Here is an 18,730-nt window from a genome sequence, read left to right as displayed (position 1 = left end):
TCCATTTTAGTTCACTGATTCTTAAAATATCAATATTCACTCATACCATCTCCTGCTTCATCACATCCAATTTGCTTTGATTCATGGACCTAACATTCCAGGTTCCTATGCAATATTGTTCTTTACAGCATCAGACTTTACTTTCACCACCAGACACATCCACAACTGAGTGTCGTTTCCAGTTTAACCCAACTGCTTCACTTCATTCTTTCTGGAGCTGTTAGTAATTGACCTCCTCTCTTCCTCTGTAGCATATTCTGATCTGAAAGACTCATCTTCCAGTGTCATATCTTTTTGCTTTTTCAGACTGTACATGGGGTTCTCACAGCCAGAATACTGAAGTAGTTCTTCTAAAGGGACTTCTCTAAGTGAAAAAGAAAAACCAGAAACTCCAAAGAAAAAAAAAGAAAGAAAACCAGAAAATAGAATTATATTTCTAGAAAAACAAGAAAGATAAAATTTCACAAGGAAAAAAAACTCACCAGTAAGAGCAAACAGACAGTAAAGGAAGTATACCCACCACTTATAATGCTAGTATGAAAGTTAAAAGACAAAATCATCCATATTGAATAGTTAAGGAGCACACAAAATACAAAGACATAAATATGATGTAAAAAACATAACACGCTCTGGGGAGGAAGTAAAAATGTAGGATTGTTAGAATGTGTTTGAATTTATGAGATTATCAACTTAAAAAAATTATCTATATATATAGGTTGCCATATATAAACCTCTGGCTTCCCAGATAGCTCAGTGGATAAAGAACCTGCCTACAATGCAAGAGACATGGGATCAATCTTTGGGTTGGGAAGATCCCCTAGAGGAGGGCATGGCAACCCACTCCAGTATTCTTGCCTGGGAAATTCCATGGACAGAAGAGCCTGGCAGGCTACAGGTCTGCTGTTGCTGCTGCTGCTGCTGCTGCTAAGTCGCTTCAGTTGTGTCCAACTCTGTGCGACCCCATAGACGGCAGCCCACCAAGCTCCCCCGTCCCTGGGATTCTCCAGGCAAGAACACTGGAGTGGGTTGCCATTTCCTTCTCCAAGGCATGAAAGTGAAAAGTGAAAGTGAAGTCACTCTGTTGTGTCCGACTCTTCGCAACCCCATGGACTGCAGCCTACCAGGCTCCTCCCCCATGGGATTTTCCAGGCAAGAGTATTGGAGTGGAGTGCCATTGCCTTCTCCAAGGCTACAGTCTATGGGGTCACAAAGAGCTGGATACGACTAAAGTGACTGAGCACGCTCATATAAACCTTATGGTAACTAAAAACACAAATCCATAATACATTACCCCACAAAAGAGAAAGGGATCCAAACGTAACTCTAAATATAGTCTACAAACCGGAGAGAAGAGAGCAAAAGAAGAGCAAAGAAAAAACAAAAACAAAAAAGAATAATGAAAGAAACTATGAACAAGACAAAAAGTCACCCTACTGAATGGGAGAAGATATTTGTAAATGATATACTCCATAGGAGTTAATATCCAAAATACAGGGAACTCATACAATTGAACATCAAAAAAACAAACAGCCCCATTAAAAAATGTATAGAGGACCTGAATAGACATTTTTCCAAAGAAGACATACAGATGGCTAAAAGGCACATCAAAAGATGCTCAGCATCATAAATCATCAGGGAAATGCAAATCAAAACCACAATGAGATATTATCTCACACCTGTCAGAATGGCTATTATAAAAAATACAGCAAATAACAAGTGTTGGCAAGGATGTGGAGAAAAGAGAACCCTCATGTACTGCTGATGGACTGATAAATTGGTACACCCTCTGTGGAAAACAGTATGGGGGTTCCTCAAAAAATAAAAAATAAAACTACCATATGAGCCAGCAATTCCACTTCTGGGTATTTTTCCAAGAAAAGCAAAAACAGTAATTAGAAAAGATGTATGTACCCCTGTGTTGATAGAAGCATTATTTACAGTAGCCAAGCTTGGAAGAAGCCTAAATGTTCACTGACAGATGAATGGGCAAAGAAAATATGAGATATTTATATATATACATATATATAATCTCATATGTCTATGAAAGAGGTAAGGTAGGTTTGGGAAATTTCCTAATATTTAAACACTCAGCGAGTATTACTGAGGAGTGACAAACAGAACTGTAGATAATTTTCTAATATGGGTATGTGGGGATTATTCATTTCCCTTTGTGTGTTCAAGTTTTTTAAAAAAGTCATTTGAGATTAAAAATATATGTTAAATATTTTAGTTGTTACCTATCAGGAATTCTTCAGAGTAGATCATAAAATAATTCCTTTGCCACTGAGCTAACAGAGAAGCTTATTAAAAAAAAAAAACCTAACAGCTGTTAAAAATAAAAATACTATTTAAGAACTCTCACATAAATATGTTCTTTTTTTTTTTTACTTGCTTCTTATAGGTATCCTAGGTTCCTGAAACAAGAGCGCTTTCAGTTGTAAGTCTAATGCTGGAGACTCTGCTGCCTCCCTGGCAGTGAGCACAGGGACAGGCGCAAGGCCAGGCTAAGAGGACATTGCTGGCCATCCTACTGGAGCACAAGCTCACGAAGAAGCTGCATGTAGACGCCACCCTCAGTACCAGTGATGCATCAAACCAGAGAGTTTCTAGCAGGCCCACGAGCATGCAGTATAGTTTCTTGGAGATATGCACTTTCCTGCCCCAAAGTGCTTCCCTGTACAGCTAATCCAACAGGATAATCTGAGCTCTTATCATAACAACAAAAACTTTAACCCCTAAGATTCATCATTGTCCTGATCAATCCCTGTTCATTTATTATTGCCAATGACTCTCCATTTTAGCTTTTGGATCTTTAGTATAAGCACATGTTTGGAAAAGTAAACAGTGAAAAAAATCAATGTTCACAAACATGAGAGCAACAAAATCAGCCTAAAATCTGATCATCATACCTAATGAACTACTAGTATTTTAGCAATAAGATTACATAAAATTCATAAAATAAGAATCTGAGAAAATAAGAACAGGAAGACCTTTTCATTTTAATATAAACTATTCCACTGTATTCCTGAAAAAGAAATAAACTCAAATTTTTGATTGTTAAAACATGCATCAACTTTTTAAAAAAATCTTTTTTATGTTTGTCTGTTTACATGCTTATTTTTATTGCATAAAGTATATTAAATGCATGTATGTAATATAAAGCATCAATATCACCTAAAACATTGTATATAAGATAAAAGCCTTTGTTTTTTGTTGGTTATACTGCTACATTGCTTAGTTTTAACTAATTTGTTTTCATAGTTTCAGAGGAGAAAATAAAAATGGGTTTAGCAATTAGCCACATACACAAATACCATTTTGTAAATGAATGAAAGATAAAATATTCTTTATCAACAGATTTCTCATTTGACATCAGGTTGTCACAAGTGACAATTGTGCAGTGTCAAGCCATGCTTCTTCAGCACAAAAGGCCATGCTCAGACTTGGAGAGGAGGATGCATAAGATAGTTACAAGTCCAGTACTTTGGACCCGGGAACATTCCATAACGGTTGCTCGATAACAATGTGATTGTACAAAATAAATATTCTTAAGAAAATGACTTAGGTTGACATTTGCTACTTTTAACTAAATATGAATAAATTTCATTGAAAATATAAAAACCATTTGCTTGTTTCTTATTAATGTGAAAAATCCAGGGAGAATATAATTTTCTAGGCTGATAGTTTTTTTACATAACATAGGGTTGCTTGTGTTTGTATCTTTTCAAATCATAGTTCTGTCTGGATATATGCCCAGAAGTGGAATTGCTGGATCCGATGGTAACTCTAATTTTAGTTTTTTGAGGAATCTCAATACTGTTCTCCCAAGTGGCTGCACCAATTTACATTTCCATCAACAGTGTAGGAGGGTTCCCTTTTCTTCACACCCTCTTCAGCACTTATTATTTGTAGACTTTTAAAAAAGATTTTAAAAAACTAAAAAACTGAAAAGCTTCATATATTTAATGATTGTTTATGCTTGTCAAATAAGAGCTGAGGTGAATTTTTTTTCTAAATTCAATATCTGCGATGTCATTGTTTGCTCTCTGGGTTTCAAGTGTGTGGTCACCTGATAGACCATCCACTGGAAGTGTATGTCCATGTTCATTCTTTGGACCCTGGTCACTGTGGGGAGGGGAGGGGAGGGGAGCCTGGCAAGGGCTAATCGTCCTGGGGGTCAATAACAAATATCAGTGCTCCTGTTAACCTTGTCATAGTCAAATAAAGGGTCAAAAAGTCAACATGTTGCAGGAAGTTCCAAATGTGAAAATTAACAAAGCAGTTGAAAGCTACAGCTAACACTATATTTCATAACGGAAGACAGAATGCTTTCTCTCTAAAGAAAGAACAAATCAAGAATGTTCATTCTCACTACATATAGTCAAGATTATGTTGGAGCTTCTATCTAGTACAGTAAGCCAAGGAAAGAACTAAAAGTCATTCAGATTAGAAAAGAAGCAGAAAGATTGTCTTTATCCACAGACAACAGGTTTATCTATGCAGATGATCAAATGGAGTGTTCAAAAAGAACTAAAAAGTAGAAAAACTAAAAAGTGAGTTCAGCAAAGATGCAAGATATAAGATCAGTTTACAGAAGTCAATTGTATTTCAGCTGTCGGGTCAGCAAGATGGCAGAATAGAAATTTACTATCATCGTTTTCTGATAAAACATGGTCCACTGGAGAAGGGAATAGCAAACCACTTCAGTATTCTTGCCTTGACAACCCCATGAACAGTATGAAAAGGCAAAAAGATAGGACACTGAAAGATGAATTCTCCAGGTCAGTAGGTGCCCAGTATGCTACTGGAGATCAGTGGAGAAATAACTCCAGAAAGAATGAAGAGACAGAGCTGAAGCAAAAACAACACCCAGTTGTGGATGCCAATGGTGATGAAAGTAAAGTCTGATGTGTAAAGAGCAATATTGCATAGGAACCTGGAATGTTAGGTCCATGAATCAAGGCAAATTGGAAGTGGTCAAACAGGAGATGGCAAGAGTGAACATTGACATTTTAGGAATCAGTGAACTAAAATGGATTGGAATGGGTGAGTTTAACTCAGATGACCATTATATCCACTACTGTGGGCAAGAATCCCTTAGAAGAAATGGAGTAGCCATCATAGTCAACAAAAGAGTCAGAAATGCAGTACTTGGATGCTATCTCAAAATGAGAGAATGATCTCTGTTCATTTCCAAGGCAAACAATTCAATATCACAGCAATCCAAGTCTATGCCCCAACCAGTAATGCTGAAGAAGCTGAGGATGGATGGTTCTATGAAGACCTACAAGACATTCTAGAATTAACACCCAAAACAGATGTCCTCTTCATTACAGGGGACTGGAATGCAAAAGCAGGAAGTCAAGAAATACCTGGAGTAACAGGCAAATCTGGCCTTGGAGTATAAAACAAAGCAGGTCAAAGGCTAACACAGTTTTGTCAAGAGAATGCACTGGTCATAGCAAACACCTTCTTCCAACAAAATAAGAGAAGACTCTACACATGGACATCACCAGATGGTCAATACCGAAATCAGATTGATTATATTCTTTGCACTCAAAGATGGAGAAACTCTATACAGTCAGCAAAAACAAGACCAGGAGCTGACTGTGGCTCAGATCATGAACTTCTTATTGCCATATTCAGACTTAAATTGAAGAAAGTAGAGAAAACCGCTAGACTATTCAGGTATGACCTAAATCAAATCCCTCACTATTATACAATGAAAGTGACAAATAAATCAAGGGATTACATCCCTGAAGAACTATGGATGGTGGTTCGTGACATTGTACAGGAGGCAGGGATCAAGACTATCCCCAAGGGAAAGAAATGCAAAAAGGCAAAATGGCTGTCTGAGGAGGCCTTACAATTAGCTGAGAAAAGAAGAGAAGTGAAAGGAGAAAAGGAAAGATATACCCGTATCAGTGCAGAGTTGCAAAGAATAGCACAGGGAGATAAGAAAGCCTTCCTCAGTGATCAAAGCAAAGAAATAAAGGAAAGCAGTAGAATGGGAAAGACTAGAGATCTCTTCAAGAAAATTAGAGATACCAAGGGAACATTTCATGCAAAGATGGGCCCGATAAAGGACAGAAATGGTATGGATCTAACGGAAGCAGAAGATATTAAGGAGAGGTGGCAAGAATACACAGAAGAACTATACAAAAAAGATCTTCAGGACCCAGATAACCATAATGGTGTGATCACTCACCTAGAGCCAGACATCCTGGAATGCAAAGTCAAGTGGGCCTTAGGAAGGATCACTACGAACAAAGTTAGTGGAGGTGTTGGAATTCCAGTAGAGCTATGTCAAATCCTAAAAGATGATGCTGTAAAAGTGCTGCACTCAATATGCCAGCAAATTTGGAAAACTCAGCAGTGGTCACAGGACTGGAAAGGTCAGTTTTCATTCCAATCCCAAAGAAAGGCAATGCCAAAGAATGTTCAAACTACCTCACAATTGCACTCATCTCACATGTTAGCAAAGTAATCCTCAAAATCCTCCAAGCCAGGCTTCAACAGTATGTGAATCATGAACTTCCAGATGTTCAATCTGGATTTAGAAAAAGCAGAGGAACCAGAGATCAAATTGCCAACATCTACTGTATCAGTGAAAAAAACAAGAGAGCTCCAGAAAAACGTCTGGTTTTGCTTTATTGACTAGGCCAAAGAAGTTGACTGTGTGGATCACAACAAACTGCAGAAAATTCTTAAAGAGATGGGAATACCAGACCACCTGATATGCTTCTTGAGAAATCTGTATGCAGGTCAAGAAGCAACAGTTATAACTGGACATGGAACAACAGACTGTTTCCAAATAGGAAAAGGAGTATGTCAAGGCTGTATATTGTCACCCTGCTTATTTAACTTACATGCAGAGTACATCATGCGAAATGCCAGGCTGTATGAAGCACAAGCTGGAATCAAGATTGCCAGGAGAAATGTCAATAACCTCAGATATGCAGATGGCATTACCTTTATAGCAGAAAACAAAGAAGAACTAAAAGAGCCTCTTGATGAAAATGAAAGAGGAGAGTGAAAAAGTTGACTTAAAACTCAACATTCAGAAAACTAAGATCATGGCATCTGGTCCCATCACTTAATGGCAAATAGATGTGGAAACAATGGAAATAGTGTCAGACTTTATTTTGGGGGGCTCCAAAATCACTGCAAATGGTGACTGTAGCCATGATATTAAAAGACGCTTGCTCCTTGGAAGAAAAGTTATGCTCAACCTAGACAGCATAGTAAAAAGCAGAAACATTACGTTGCTGACAAAGGTCCATATAATCAAAGGTATAATTTTTCCAGTAGTCTTATACGGATGTGAGAGTTGGACTATAAAGCAAGCTGAGCACCAAAGAATTGATACTTTTGAACTGTGGTGTTGGAGAAGACTCTTGAGAGTCCCTTGGACTTCAAGGAAATCCAACTGTTGTAGCCATGCGTTCCGGGAAACAAACTCACTCAGAAGGACAATGCAGACAGTGGAGCGCAATTTATTACACCGGCGGGCCCAAGGCAGAGTCTCCTCTTAGCCAAGGACCCCGACCAGCATTTGTGAAAATCTTTTATACCCCATGTCTACCTGTCTAAACCCACCACTTCAAATTCCTTGAGACTTACATAAACCAAGGAAAATACAATCCCAATAACCCCATCATTCACATGCTATGTGCTCATGTGCTCAAACAGTCAAACAATTAGCCAATAATGAATTAACCTGAGGTTACACTCAGATAGATACAAAAAAATTTATGGTCTGTCTGGAGGAAGGGGTGATTAGTGTATGTTTTCTCTTAGGTGATGAGTAACCTAGATACTATCTTCAAGGTTCCCCTGTCTGGAGGGGGTCTTATCCTTCTGTTGTTGTTTTCATAGGTGCTAAACAAAGAGTTCAGAATCCATTGGAAAGGTGGCCGAGCATGATCAGCATGAACAGGCCAAAGATGGAGTCCAGGCCCTATGAATTTCTTCTTCACAACCAGTCCATCCTAAAGGAAATCAGTCCTGAATATTCATTGGAAGGACTGATGCTGAAGCAGAAACTCCAATACTTGGCCTTCTGATGTGAAGAACTGATCTATTGGAAAAGACCCTGGTGCCGAGAAAGATTGAAGGCAGGAGGAGAAGGGGACAACAGAAAATGAGATGGTTGAATGGCATCACCAATGTGATGGACATGTGTTTGAGTAGGATCCTGGAATTGGCGATGAACAGGGAAGCCTAGATTGCTGCAGGACATGGGGTCACACAGAGTCAGGTACAACTGAGCAACTGGACTGAACTGATCATCCTTTTCATCCATGGATGAGAGTATCTTTCCTGTATTTTCATTCTGGATGAGAGCCCCCAGGTCCAGCAAAGAAGTTCCAGCACACCACTGAACAAAAGAAGTACAAGAATAGACAGACTGAAGATGGTAAAAACAGTTTCACTTTACTCACATCACCACGCCCCAAAGTGGCACAGCTTAGTGCCAAGAGAAACCTCCTTGACCCATGATTTCTCCCATATGGGTAAGAGAGAGATAGGGAATGAGCTGGCCCCAATAAGTGATGCTGAATGCTGGTTAAGAGGCCCACTTCTTTCTTGCCCTTCCAGAATACCAAGGCATTTGGCATGGCTGAATAGGGGAGAGGCTGTAGTGCAGGGAAGAGAGATAAGAATCACAAGCAATGAAGGCTTAAACTGAACAAAAGGCCAAGGATCCCACTGATTGACAGGCTCCCCCAGGAGGCCTGCCAACCAGTGGAGTGGGACACCTCACATGTAGACCCCGACAAGTGGGACACCCTTACTGGTCTGTTCATAGATTGTAAGAATAATATTGTTAAAATTTCCAAACTACATTAAATGACCTACAGATTCAACTGTAATCTCTATCAAAATCCCAATGGCATTTTCAAGAAATAGGACAATTTTTATGTTACCACAAAACTCCTGAGTAGCCAAAGAAATCATGAGAGAGAAAAACAAAAGTTGAAGACATCACAATTCCTGATGTAAAGTTATATTACAAAGCTATAGTAATCAAAACAGTATAGTACTGGCATAAAAACAGACACTGGCATAAAAATAGGCAAACAGAACAGTATAGAAAACCTAGAAATAAAATCACCCCATATACAGACATCTAATTTTTGGCATGGGCACCAAGAACACACAATGGAGAAATAACAGTCTCTTCAATATATAGCATTGGGAAAACTGGCTATTCACATGTGAAAAATAAAATTGGGCCCTTATCTTACTTCATAAACAAAAATTAATTCAAACTAAATTAAAGCCTGAAACTGCAAAACTAGTAGAAGAAAATGTAGGAGAAAAGCTCATTGACAATGGTCTTTGCAATGATTTTTCTGGATACAACACCAGAAGCACAGACATCAAAAACAAAAATAAATAAGTAGACTGCATCAAACTAAAAAGTTTCTGACACAGCAAAGGAAACAATCTACAAACCAAAATCAACCTGCAAAATGGAATAAAATATTCACAAACCACATACCAAATCTCTTTTAAGAGAGATTACTACCCAAATATACATGGAATTCTTACAATTCAATAGCAAAAAACAAATAACTCAATTTAAAAATGAACAGATAGATATTTTTCCAAAGAAGACATACAAATGACCAGCAGTTATATGATAAGGTGCTCAATGTCATTAATCATCACGGAAATGAAAGGCAAAACTACAAGGAGATATCTCTTCATTCCTGTTAAGATAACTATTATAAAAAAAAAAAAGAGAGAGCGAGAGAGATAATAAGTGCTCTGGCAAGTGTGTAGAGAAAAGGGAATTCTTGTACATTGTTGATGGGAATGTAAATTGGTACAGTCACTATAGAAAACAGTATGGTGATTAAAGATAGAACTACAATATGATTTAGCATGTGTCTCCTGGGTAATATAAATAAAAAATAAAAAGAAATAAAATCTATATCTCAAAGAGATATATGAACTCCTGTGTCCATTGCACCATTGTTGCAATAACCAAGACATGGAAACAACCCAAGCATCTGGTGGCAGAAGACTGGATAAAGACAATACAGTATAGATACACAGTGCAATGGGCTTCCCCGGTGGCTCAGTGGGAAAGAATCCACTTGCAATGCAGGGAGCGCAGAGGATGCAGCCTTGATCCCTGGGTTGGGAAGATCCGCTGGAGGAGGAAACGGCAATCCACTCCAGTGTTCTTGCCTGGAGAATACCATGGACTGAGGAGCCTGGTGGACTACAGTCCACAGGGTCACAAAGAGTCAGACACGACTGAGCACACACACACACATACAGTGGAATACTATCCCACTTTAGAAAAGAAGGAAATCCTGCCAAAATCCTGTTGTAAAATCCTGCCATTTTATAGCAATGTGGATGAACCTGGAGGACATTATGCTAAGTGAAATAAGCCAAACACAGAAGGACAAATAGCATATGATTTCATATGCAGAATCTAAAAAAAGTTGACTTATTGAAACAGAGAGCAAAATGGTTGTTTCCATGGGCTGTGGATGTGGGGAGAATGAGGGGATGTTAGTCAAAGGGTACAAACTTCTAATTATAAGATGAATAAGTTCTGGAGACTTAATGTATAGATAGGTGGCTAATGTATAGATGACTCTAGTTAACAATAATGTTTTGCATACTTGAAATTTGCTAAGAGTGGATCTTAAGTGTTCTCACCACACACATGTGTTAATTAGCTTGTGGGAATCTTCTCACAATGTTTAATAATACCAAAACATTGTGTTGAACACCTAAATGTACACAATTTTTGTTTGTCAATTATAGCTCAATAGAGATAAAGAAAAATAAGTTTTACGTGTAATAACAATGAACAATCAGAAATTTAAATTTGAAAAATCATACCAGTTATAATAGCACAAAAATATGAAATACTTAGCAATTAACTTAACAAGATATATGAAACATCTCACAGTGAAAACTACAAAATGTTGCTGAGATAAGTTTAACATCTACAACAGTTAGAAAAAGAAGATAAAGCTGAGAGATCAACATTACTTGATTTCAAGACTTATTGCAAAACTACAGTAATCAAGAAGATAGTGTGGTACTGGATATCAAAATAGATAAATTTCACCAACAGAATATAATTCAAAGTTCAGAAATAGACCCACATGAATATGGACAATTGGTATTTGACAAAGTGCAAAGACAATTCAAATGAAAATTATTCTTTTCAACAACTGGTCCTGGAACAATGGCATATCCATATCATATCCCACACCATACACAGAAATGAATTCTAAGTGTATCACAGACACAAAATTAAAACCTATTTCTAAAATTTCCATAATAAAACAAATGAGAATACATGTAACTTCTTAGGCAAAGATTGGAAAACACCCTGATGCTGGGAAAGATTGAGGCAGGAGGAGAAGGGGATGACAGAGGATGAGATGGTTGGATGGTATCACCAATTCAATGGACATGAGTTTGAGCAAGCTTTGGAAATTGATGATGGATAGGGAATCCTAGAGTGCTGCAGCCCATGAAGTTGCAAATAGTCAGACATGACTGAGTGACTGAACTGAGCTGAGGTACAGATTTCTTAAATACACCACCAAAAGAAAAATTTGATAAATTAGACTTCATCAAATGTAAGAACTTCTCTTTGAAAGACAACTTTAAGAAAAATGGAAAGAAAAGCCACAGACTGGGAGAAAATATTTGCAAATCACATATCTGTTAAGGACTTTTACCTGAATAAATAAAGCAATTCTCAATATTCGACAAGAAAATAAATAACCCATTTAGGGCTCATGATGGCGGAGTAGAAATATGTGCGCTCATCTCCTCCTCCAAGAGTACCAAAATTGCAACTAGCTGTTGAAAAACCATTGACAGGAGGAAACTGGAACCCACCAAAAATGATACCCCATATCCAAAGGCAAAGAAGAAGCTGCAGCAAGATGGTAGGAGGGGCACAATCATGATAAAATCAAATCCCATACTCACCGGGTGGGTGACCCACAGACTGGCGAACAGTAATACTAAATACTAAAAGTAATAGCCTTCTTACACTGTTGTGAAGGTTCTGAACACCATGTCAGGCTGCCCAGCCTGGGGATCTGACAAACAGACTGGGAATCCCAAGAGAATCTGGCCTCAAGGGCCAGCAGGATTTTATTATAGGACTTCCAGAGGACGGGGGGAAGCAAGACTCCAGTTTTAGAGGGCACAAACAAAACTTAGCATGCACCGAGACCCAGAGGATAGGAGCAGTGACCCCACAGGAGACTGAACCAAGGCTACCTGCTAGTGTGGGAGGGCCTCCTCTGGAAGTGTGGGTCAGTAGGGCCTTACCACAGGGACTGGGGCACTGGAAGGTCCCCCTTAGTGAAAATCCTCTTGGAGTTTGCCATTAACCCTACCATAGACCCCATGGCTGGGTCGCTTCAGACCAAACAGCTACCAGGGAGGGAGAGCTACAGTACCATCCATCAGCAGATAATTGGATTAAAGCTTTGTTCAAGCTGGATTTAGAAAAGGCAGAGGAACCAGAGATCAAATTGACAATATCCGCTGGATCATCGAAAAAGCAAGAGACTTCCAGAAAAATGTCTACTTCTGTTTCATTGACTATGCCAAAGGCTTTGACTGTGTGGATTACAACAAACTATGGAAAATTCTTGAAGAGATGAGAATACCAGACCACCTGATCTGTCTCCTGAGAAATCTGTATGCAGGTCAAGAAGCAACAGTTAGAACCGAACATGGAACAACAGACCGGTTTCAAATAGGGAAAGGAGTACGTCGAGGCTGTATATTGTCACCCTGCTTATTTAACTTCTATGCATCACGTATATAATTCAGAGTACATCATGTGAAATGCCGAGCTGGATGAAGCACAAGATGGAATCAAGATTGCTGGGAGAAATGTCAATAACCTCAGATACGCAGATGACACCACCCTTATGGCAGAAAGTGAAGAAGAGCTAAAGACCCTCATGATGAAAGTGAAAGAGGAGAGTGAAAAAGTTGACTTAAAACTCAACATTCAGAAAACTAAGATCATGGTATCTGGTCCCATCACTTCATGGCAAATAGATGGGGAAACAGTGACAGATTATTTTCTTGGGCTCCAAAATCACTGCAGATGGTGACTGCAGCCATAAAATTAAAAGACACTTGCTTCTTGAAAGAAAAGTTATGACCAACCTAGACAGTTTATTAAAAAGCAGAGACATTACTGTGCTGACAAAGGTCCATACAGTCAAAGGTATGATTTTTCCAGTAGTCATGTATGGATGTGTGAGTTGGACTATAAAGAAAGCTGAGCACCAAAGAACTGATGCTTTTGAACTGTGGTGTTTGAGAAGACTCTTGAGAGTCCGTTGGACTGCAAGGAGATCCAACCAGTCCATCCTAAAGGAAATCAGTCCTGAATATTCATTGGAAGGACTGATGCTGAAGCTGAAACTCCAATACTTTGGCCACCTGACACGAAGAACTGACTCACTGGAAAAGACCCTGATGCTGGGAAAGATTGAAGGCAGGAGCAGCAGGGGGTGACAGAGGATGAGATGGCTGATGGCATCACCGACTCAATGGACATGAGTTTGAGTAAACTCCGGGAGTTGGTGATGGACAGAGAAGCCTGGTGTGCTGCAGTCCATGGGTTACACAGAGTGAGACACAACTGAGTGACTGAACTGAACTGAACTGAGGAAGGCCCTGTCCACCACAGCAAGATCCAGTTTTTCCCATCACCAGTCCCTCCAATCAAGAAGCTTACACAAGACTCTTAGCCTCATCCATCAAAGGGCAGACAGAAGCAGCAAGAAGTACAGTCTCACAGAAGCTAAAACAAAAATGTATTACAAAGAGTTAATCACAATGAGAAAGCAGAAAGTTATGTTCCAGGTGAAGGGAAGGGACAAGGTAAAACCAGACAACTAAATAAGTGGAGATAGGCACTTTCCAGAAAAACGATTCAGAATAACGATAGTGAAGATGACCCAGGATCTCGGGAAAAGAACGGAGGCAAGAAATGTTTACCAAAGACCTAGAAGAACTAAAGAAGAAACACACAGAGATGAATAATACACTAGAAGGCATCAATAGCAGAATGGTTGAGGAAGAAGAATGGATAAATGACTGGGAGGACAGAATGGTGGAAATCACTGCCAGAGAACAGAATATAGAGAAAAAAAGTGAAAAGAAATGAAGACTGCCTAAGAGACCTCTGGGACAACATTAAACGCACCAACATTCTCATTACAGGGGTCCCAGAAGAAGGAAAGAAAAAGGACCTGAGAAAATATTTGAAGAGATAATAGCTAAAAACTTCCCCAACATGGGAAAGGAAACAGTCAACCAAGTTCAGGAAAAACAGTTCCAGGTAGGATAAACCCATAACACACTGAGACACATAGTAATCAAACTGACAAAAATTAAAGACACAGATAAAATATTAAAAGCAACAAGGGGAAAATGACAAATAACATACAAGGGAACTCCCATCAGGCATCTCAGCAGAAACTCTACAAGCCAGAAGGGAATGTCATGATATATTTAAAGTTAAGAAAGGGAAGAATCTACATCCAAGAATACGCTACCTAACAAGACTCTCCTTCAGATTTGATGGAGAAATCAAACCTTCCAGACAAACAAATGTTAAGAGAATTCAGCACCACCAAACCAGCTTTACAACAAATGCTAAAGGAACTTCTCTAGACTGGCAACACAAGAGACGGGAGAGACCTACAGAAAATAAAGTCAAAATAATTAAGAAAAATGGTCATACGATATATCAATCACTAACTTAAATGTAAATAGTTTAAATACACCCACCAAACAAGATAGACTGACTGGGTGCATGAAAACATGTGCATTTATGCACTTCCACTTACCACATCACTGTGCTTGGCTCCCCACCCCCCAATTGTATGTGATTACTTTATATTGTTAAGTTAATCATGTTCCCATTATGGCTTGCAATTGTAATTTTTATTTTTTGCCTGGTTATTAATTGTGAAAATTGATAAACATTTTTTGCTCTTGTGATTATGTAAATATTACTACTTAATACCATTGTATCATGATTGTTCAACAGAAAATAACAGAACTCCCTTTCACCAAAACTAGGAGCCAATAGAAAAACCTATAATCACTTTTTAAAATCCAGATGCATATCAGATTTTGAAATTAAAAAAAAATTTTTTTGAAATTTTTTGAAAAATACAAATGCTAAGATATTGATTTTTTTTCTCATTTAAGAACAACTGGACTATATGATGATCTTTTATTTTTGTCTAGTTTGTTTCACTTTTTCCATTTCATAGTCAGTGCTCCCATTTCATTTAGTTTATGCTCTCCAATTTCTGCATCTCATCTTTTTTTTTTGGCTGTTCTTTCTCAATTCTTTATCAAGTGTAGTAGAAAAGATTTTGTATACCTATATATGTATGTATAATACATATTTTTGGTTCAGTTCAGTTCAGTTGTTGAGTCGTGTCTGACTCTTTGCAACCCCATGGACTGCAACACACCAGGCCTCCCTGTCCATCACCAACTTCCGGAGTTTATTCAAACTCATGTCCATTGAGTTGGTGATCCCATCCAACCATCTCATCCTCTGTCATCCCCTTCTCCTTCCACCTTCAATCTTTCCCAGCAATATATATTTAGAAAACATTAATTTTGCCTAACTAAAAAGTTTATGACATTTTGATTCCATTTGTTTGACTTACTATGAATAGAATGCTAGATTTCTACTTAAAAAATAAATGTTCAACAAGCAACAAAGGTTTACTATACAGCACAAGGAACTATAGTCAATATCTTGTAATAACCTATGATGTAAAATAATTTCAAAAATAATAATGTGTATTTGTATATCTGAATCACCTTACTGTGTACCTGAAACATTATAAGTCAACTATACTTCAATACAATATATATATATTTTTTAAAAAGAAAATAAACCCATTTAAATAATGAACAGAAGGTCTTAACAGACACTATCAATGAAGATACTTGCTGTTGTTGTTTATTCACTAAATAATGTCTGACTCTTTTGCAATCCCAAGGACTGTAGTCTGCCAGGAACCTCTGTCCAAGAGATTTCCCAGGCAAGAACAGTGGAATGGATTGCCATTTCCTTCTCCAGGGGATCTTCCTGACTCAGGAATCAAACCCATGTCTCCTGCATCTCTTGCATTAGCAGGTGGATTCTTTTACCACTGACCCACCTAGGAAGCCCCAAGAACACTGGAGTGGGTAGCCATTCCCTTCTTCAGGGGATCTTCCCAACCCAGGGATCAAACCCAGGTCTCCCACATTGCAGGCAGATTCTTTACCATTTGAGCCACTAGAAAAGCGAATGGCAAAGGAACTCATAAAAAGATGCTCAGCACTGTTAGTCCTAGCTATGCTGTGCTGTGCTTAGTCGCTCCATTGTGTCTGGCTCTTTGCTCTTCCATGAGCTGTAGCCTACAAGGCTCCTCTGTCCATGGGATTCTCCGGGGAAGAATACTGGAGTGGGTTGCCATTTCCTCCTCCAGGGGATCTCGCCAACCCCTTACAATCTAAACCGCATCTCTTACATCTCCTGCATGGGCAGGTGGGTTCTTTACCGTTAGTGCCACCTGAGTATCCTAAATGGAAAAGACTATCCCCTCAACAAATACCAAACTGAAGGTCATGAGCCCATGTGGGCTCTAGACATACACTTGGCTGTTGTTTTCCATGAGCTTAACTGAACTATCCCCCTACCACCCCTCACCCCTGTCCCCCACTAACCCACCCCCCCACCCCCCACCGCCCACCTCCGCCAGCAAACTATCACAGTACATTTCTACTGAATGTTTATTAGAACATTAGGAAAACCTTTTAAATGCAAATCTCTCCTAGACATTTAAGGGATTTAGAAACAGTTACTTTACGGGTAGCTTTTGGGGAGGTCATTGTGGAGGTCATCCTGTTTGTTCTCAACTTTCCTCTACAAGCCTCAAATTCAGTTGGAACAAATACACCTGTACTTTTTGTGCACTCTTTGTGCAGTTTGTGAAAAAGAAAGAAAAAAAAAGAAAAAACAGTTGAATCTAATACCAGCTATGTCATGTTCTCATTATACCGGCAGAAGAGATCTCCCACAAGAAATTAAATGTCTGCTGGGCAAAAATAACTCGTGTACATAAAGTCAGCTGAAACATTAAAAAGGGACAAGATTTCTCCCAAAGAAACACTGCAGAAAGTCAAAGTGGCTTTGATAAACAGCACTTTTTACCTGCTCAAAGAGAAACTTTGTTCTCTAAAATCAGAGTAGGAGACACTTTGTTCTTTGAAAATGTATCAGAAAGAGTGAAATACCCTTCTGTTGGTTGGTCTCTTCAACACAGAGAACCAGCCTATCTCATGTCCAGCGCAGGAGTTTCTGGACACATCAAATGATCTATATTAAGTATATATATATATATGTATCAAGTATCTATATTAACTTGAAGTCCCCAAGTTGGCAAGACCCTTTGCAACCCAGACCTAATATTGAACCCTTTACACATGGCCCTAAAGTTGACTGTGACCCTATGAGAACACTGATTCACCAACATTTCACCTCCCTACACCCTTCCCTAAAATCTCATAATAATGACATTCATATCCCCTGAGATGCCCCATGGTTCTGCCACTGTATGACCTTGCTTACTGAAAGCCAGAATCAGATCATAAACGTGATTCTGTGATGATACAGGTTTGTCAGACTACAGACTGATGGGAAAAGAGAAAAAGTTCGGCATGTTCTCAGTTAATACTGGTCTTCACACATTTTATCTATTTACAGTTGTTTGAATGTGAGAGTTGGGCCATAAAGAAGGCTGAGCCAATGAAGAATTGATGCTTTCCAACTGCGGTATTGGAGAAGATCCTTGAGAGTCCCTTGGACTGCAAGGAGATCCAACCAGTCCATCCTAAAGGAAATCAGTCCTGAATATTCATTGGAAGGACTGATGGTGAAGCTGAAACTCCAATACTTCAGCCACCTGATGGGAAGAAGTGACTCATCATTGGAAAAGATCCTGATGCTGGGAAGGATAGAAGGCAGGAGGAGAAAGGAACGACAGAGGATGAGATGGTTGGATGGCATTACCGACTCAATGGACATGAGCTTGAGCAAATTCCGGGAGATGGTGAAGGACAGGGAAGCCTGGCAGGCCGCAGTCCATGGGGCTGCAGAGTCAGACAGGATTGAGCGACTTAACAACCAATTATAAACAAAATCCTGGACACTATTTCACTAGAAAGTATCTAGACGATAGTTTTGGTTTAAAAAAGAGAGAGAAAGAGAGAGGGGGTGCTGGGAAAGAAAGATCTCTTATGATTTTACTTGAGTAGCACAGTCTTTAGGAGGAGCGCAAGCCTCATAGCTCCTTGTTCGCGCCACTCCGCACGCGGAGCGGTCTCGCGATCGGAACTACATTTCCCAGTAGCCTTTGCGGCGAGGCTGGCCTAGCGGACTACAGTTCCCAGAGGCCCCGAAGGCGGGAGAGGAGGCGGGCGCTGTGTAAGGGAGGCTGGGCGCCGCTACCCTAGCGGGCAGCCTCTGCCAGGCGCGGCTAGCGGTCTTTTCTGCTGTGGTGGCAGTGACGATTCGGGAGACGGGAGACGCAGGGTCGGAAATGCGTGGTGGGCTGGGCCCGGCCTTGTGCAGAGTCCGGCAGGTGCTGGGCGGGACCTGGGACTTGGGGGCTCTATGGTCCTGGGG

The 18,730-nt window shown here is 39.5% G+C and overlaps 2 protein-coding genes across 2 annotated transcripts in view; both read left to right on the top strand.

The window, feature by feature from the left end:
• BEND6 (BEN domain containing 6) overlaps positions 1-3,621 on the top strand; it is a 62,948-nt gene extending 59,327 nt beyond the window's left edge. The window contains exon 7 of the mRNA XM_069562742.1: positions 2,402-3,621. The gene's annotated coding sequence lies outside the window, so the exon portion shown is untranslated. The remainder of the gene's footprint in view (positions 1-2,401) is intronic.
• Positions 3,622-18,561: 14,940 nt separating this feature from the next.
• The window catches only part of ZNF451 (zinc finger protein 451), a 126,190-nt gene continuing 126,021 nt past the window's right edge, over positions 18,562-18,730 (top strand). Inside the window, exon 1 of the mRNA XM_069564062.1 lies at positions 18,562-18,686. Coding sequence (XP_069420163.1) covers positions 18,645-18,686 — 42 coding nt within the window. The 5' untranslated portion in view covers positions 18,562-18,644. The remainder of the gene's footprint in view (positions 18,687-18,730) is intronic.

The sequence above is a fragment of the Ovis canadensis genome, chromosome 20 (assembly GCF_042477335.2).
Source record: "Ovis canadensis isolate MfBH-ARS-UI-01 breed Bighorn chromosome 20, ARS-UI_OviCan_v2, whole genome shotgun sequence".
NCBI classification, from domain to species: Eukaryota; Metazoa; Chordata; class Mammalia; order Artiodactyla; family Bovidae; genus Ovis; species Ovis canadensis.
Note: the sequence above shows the minus strand (reverse complement) of the source record. Positions and strands in the feature narration are given on the sequence as shown.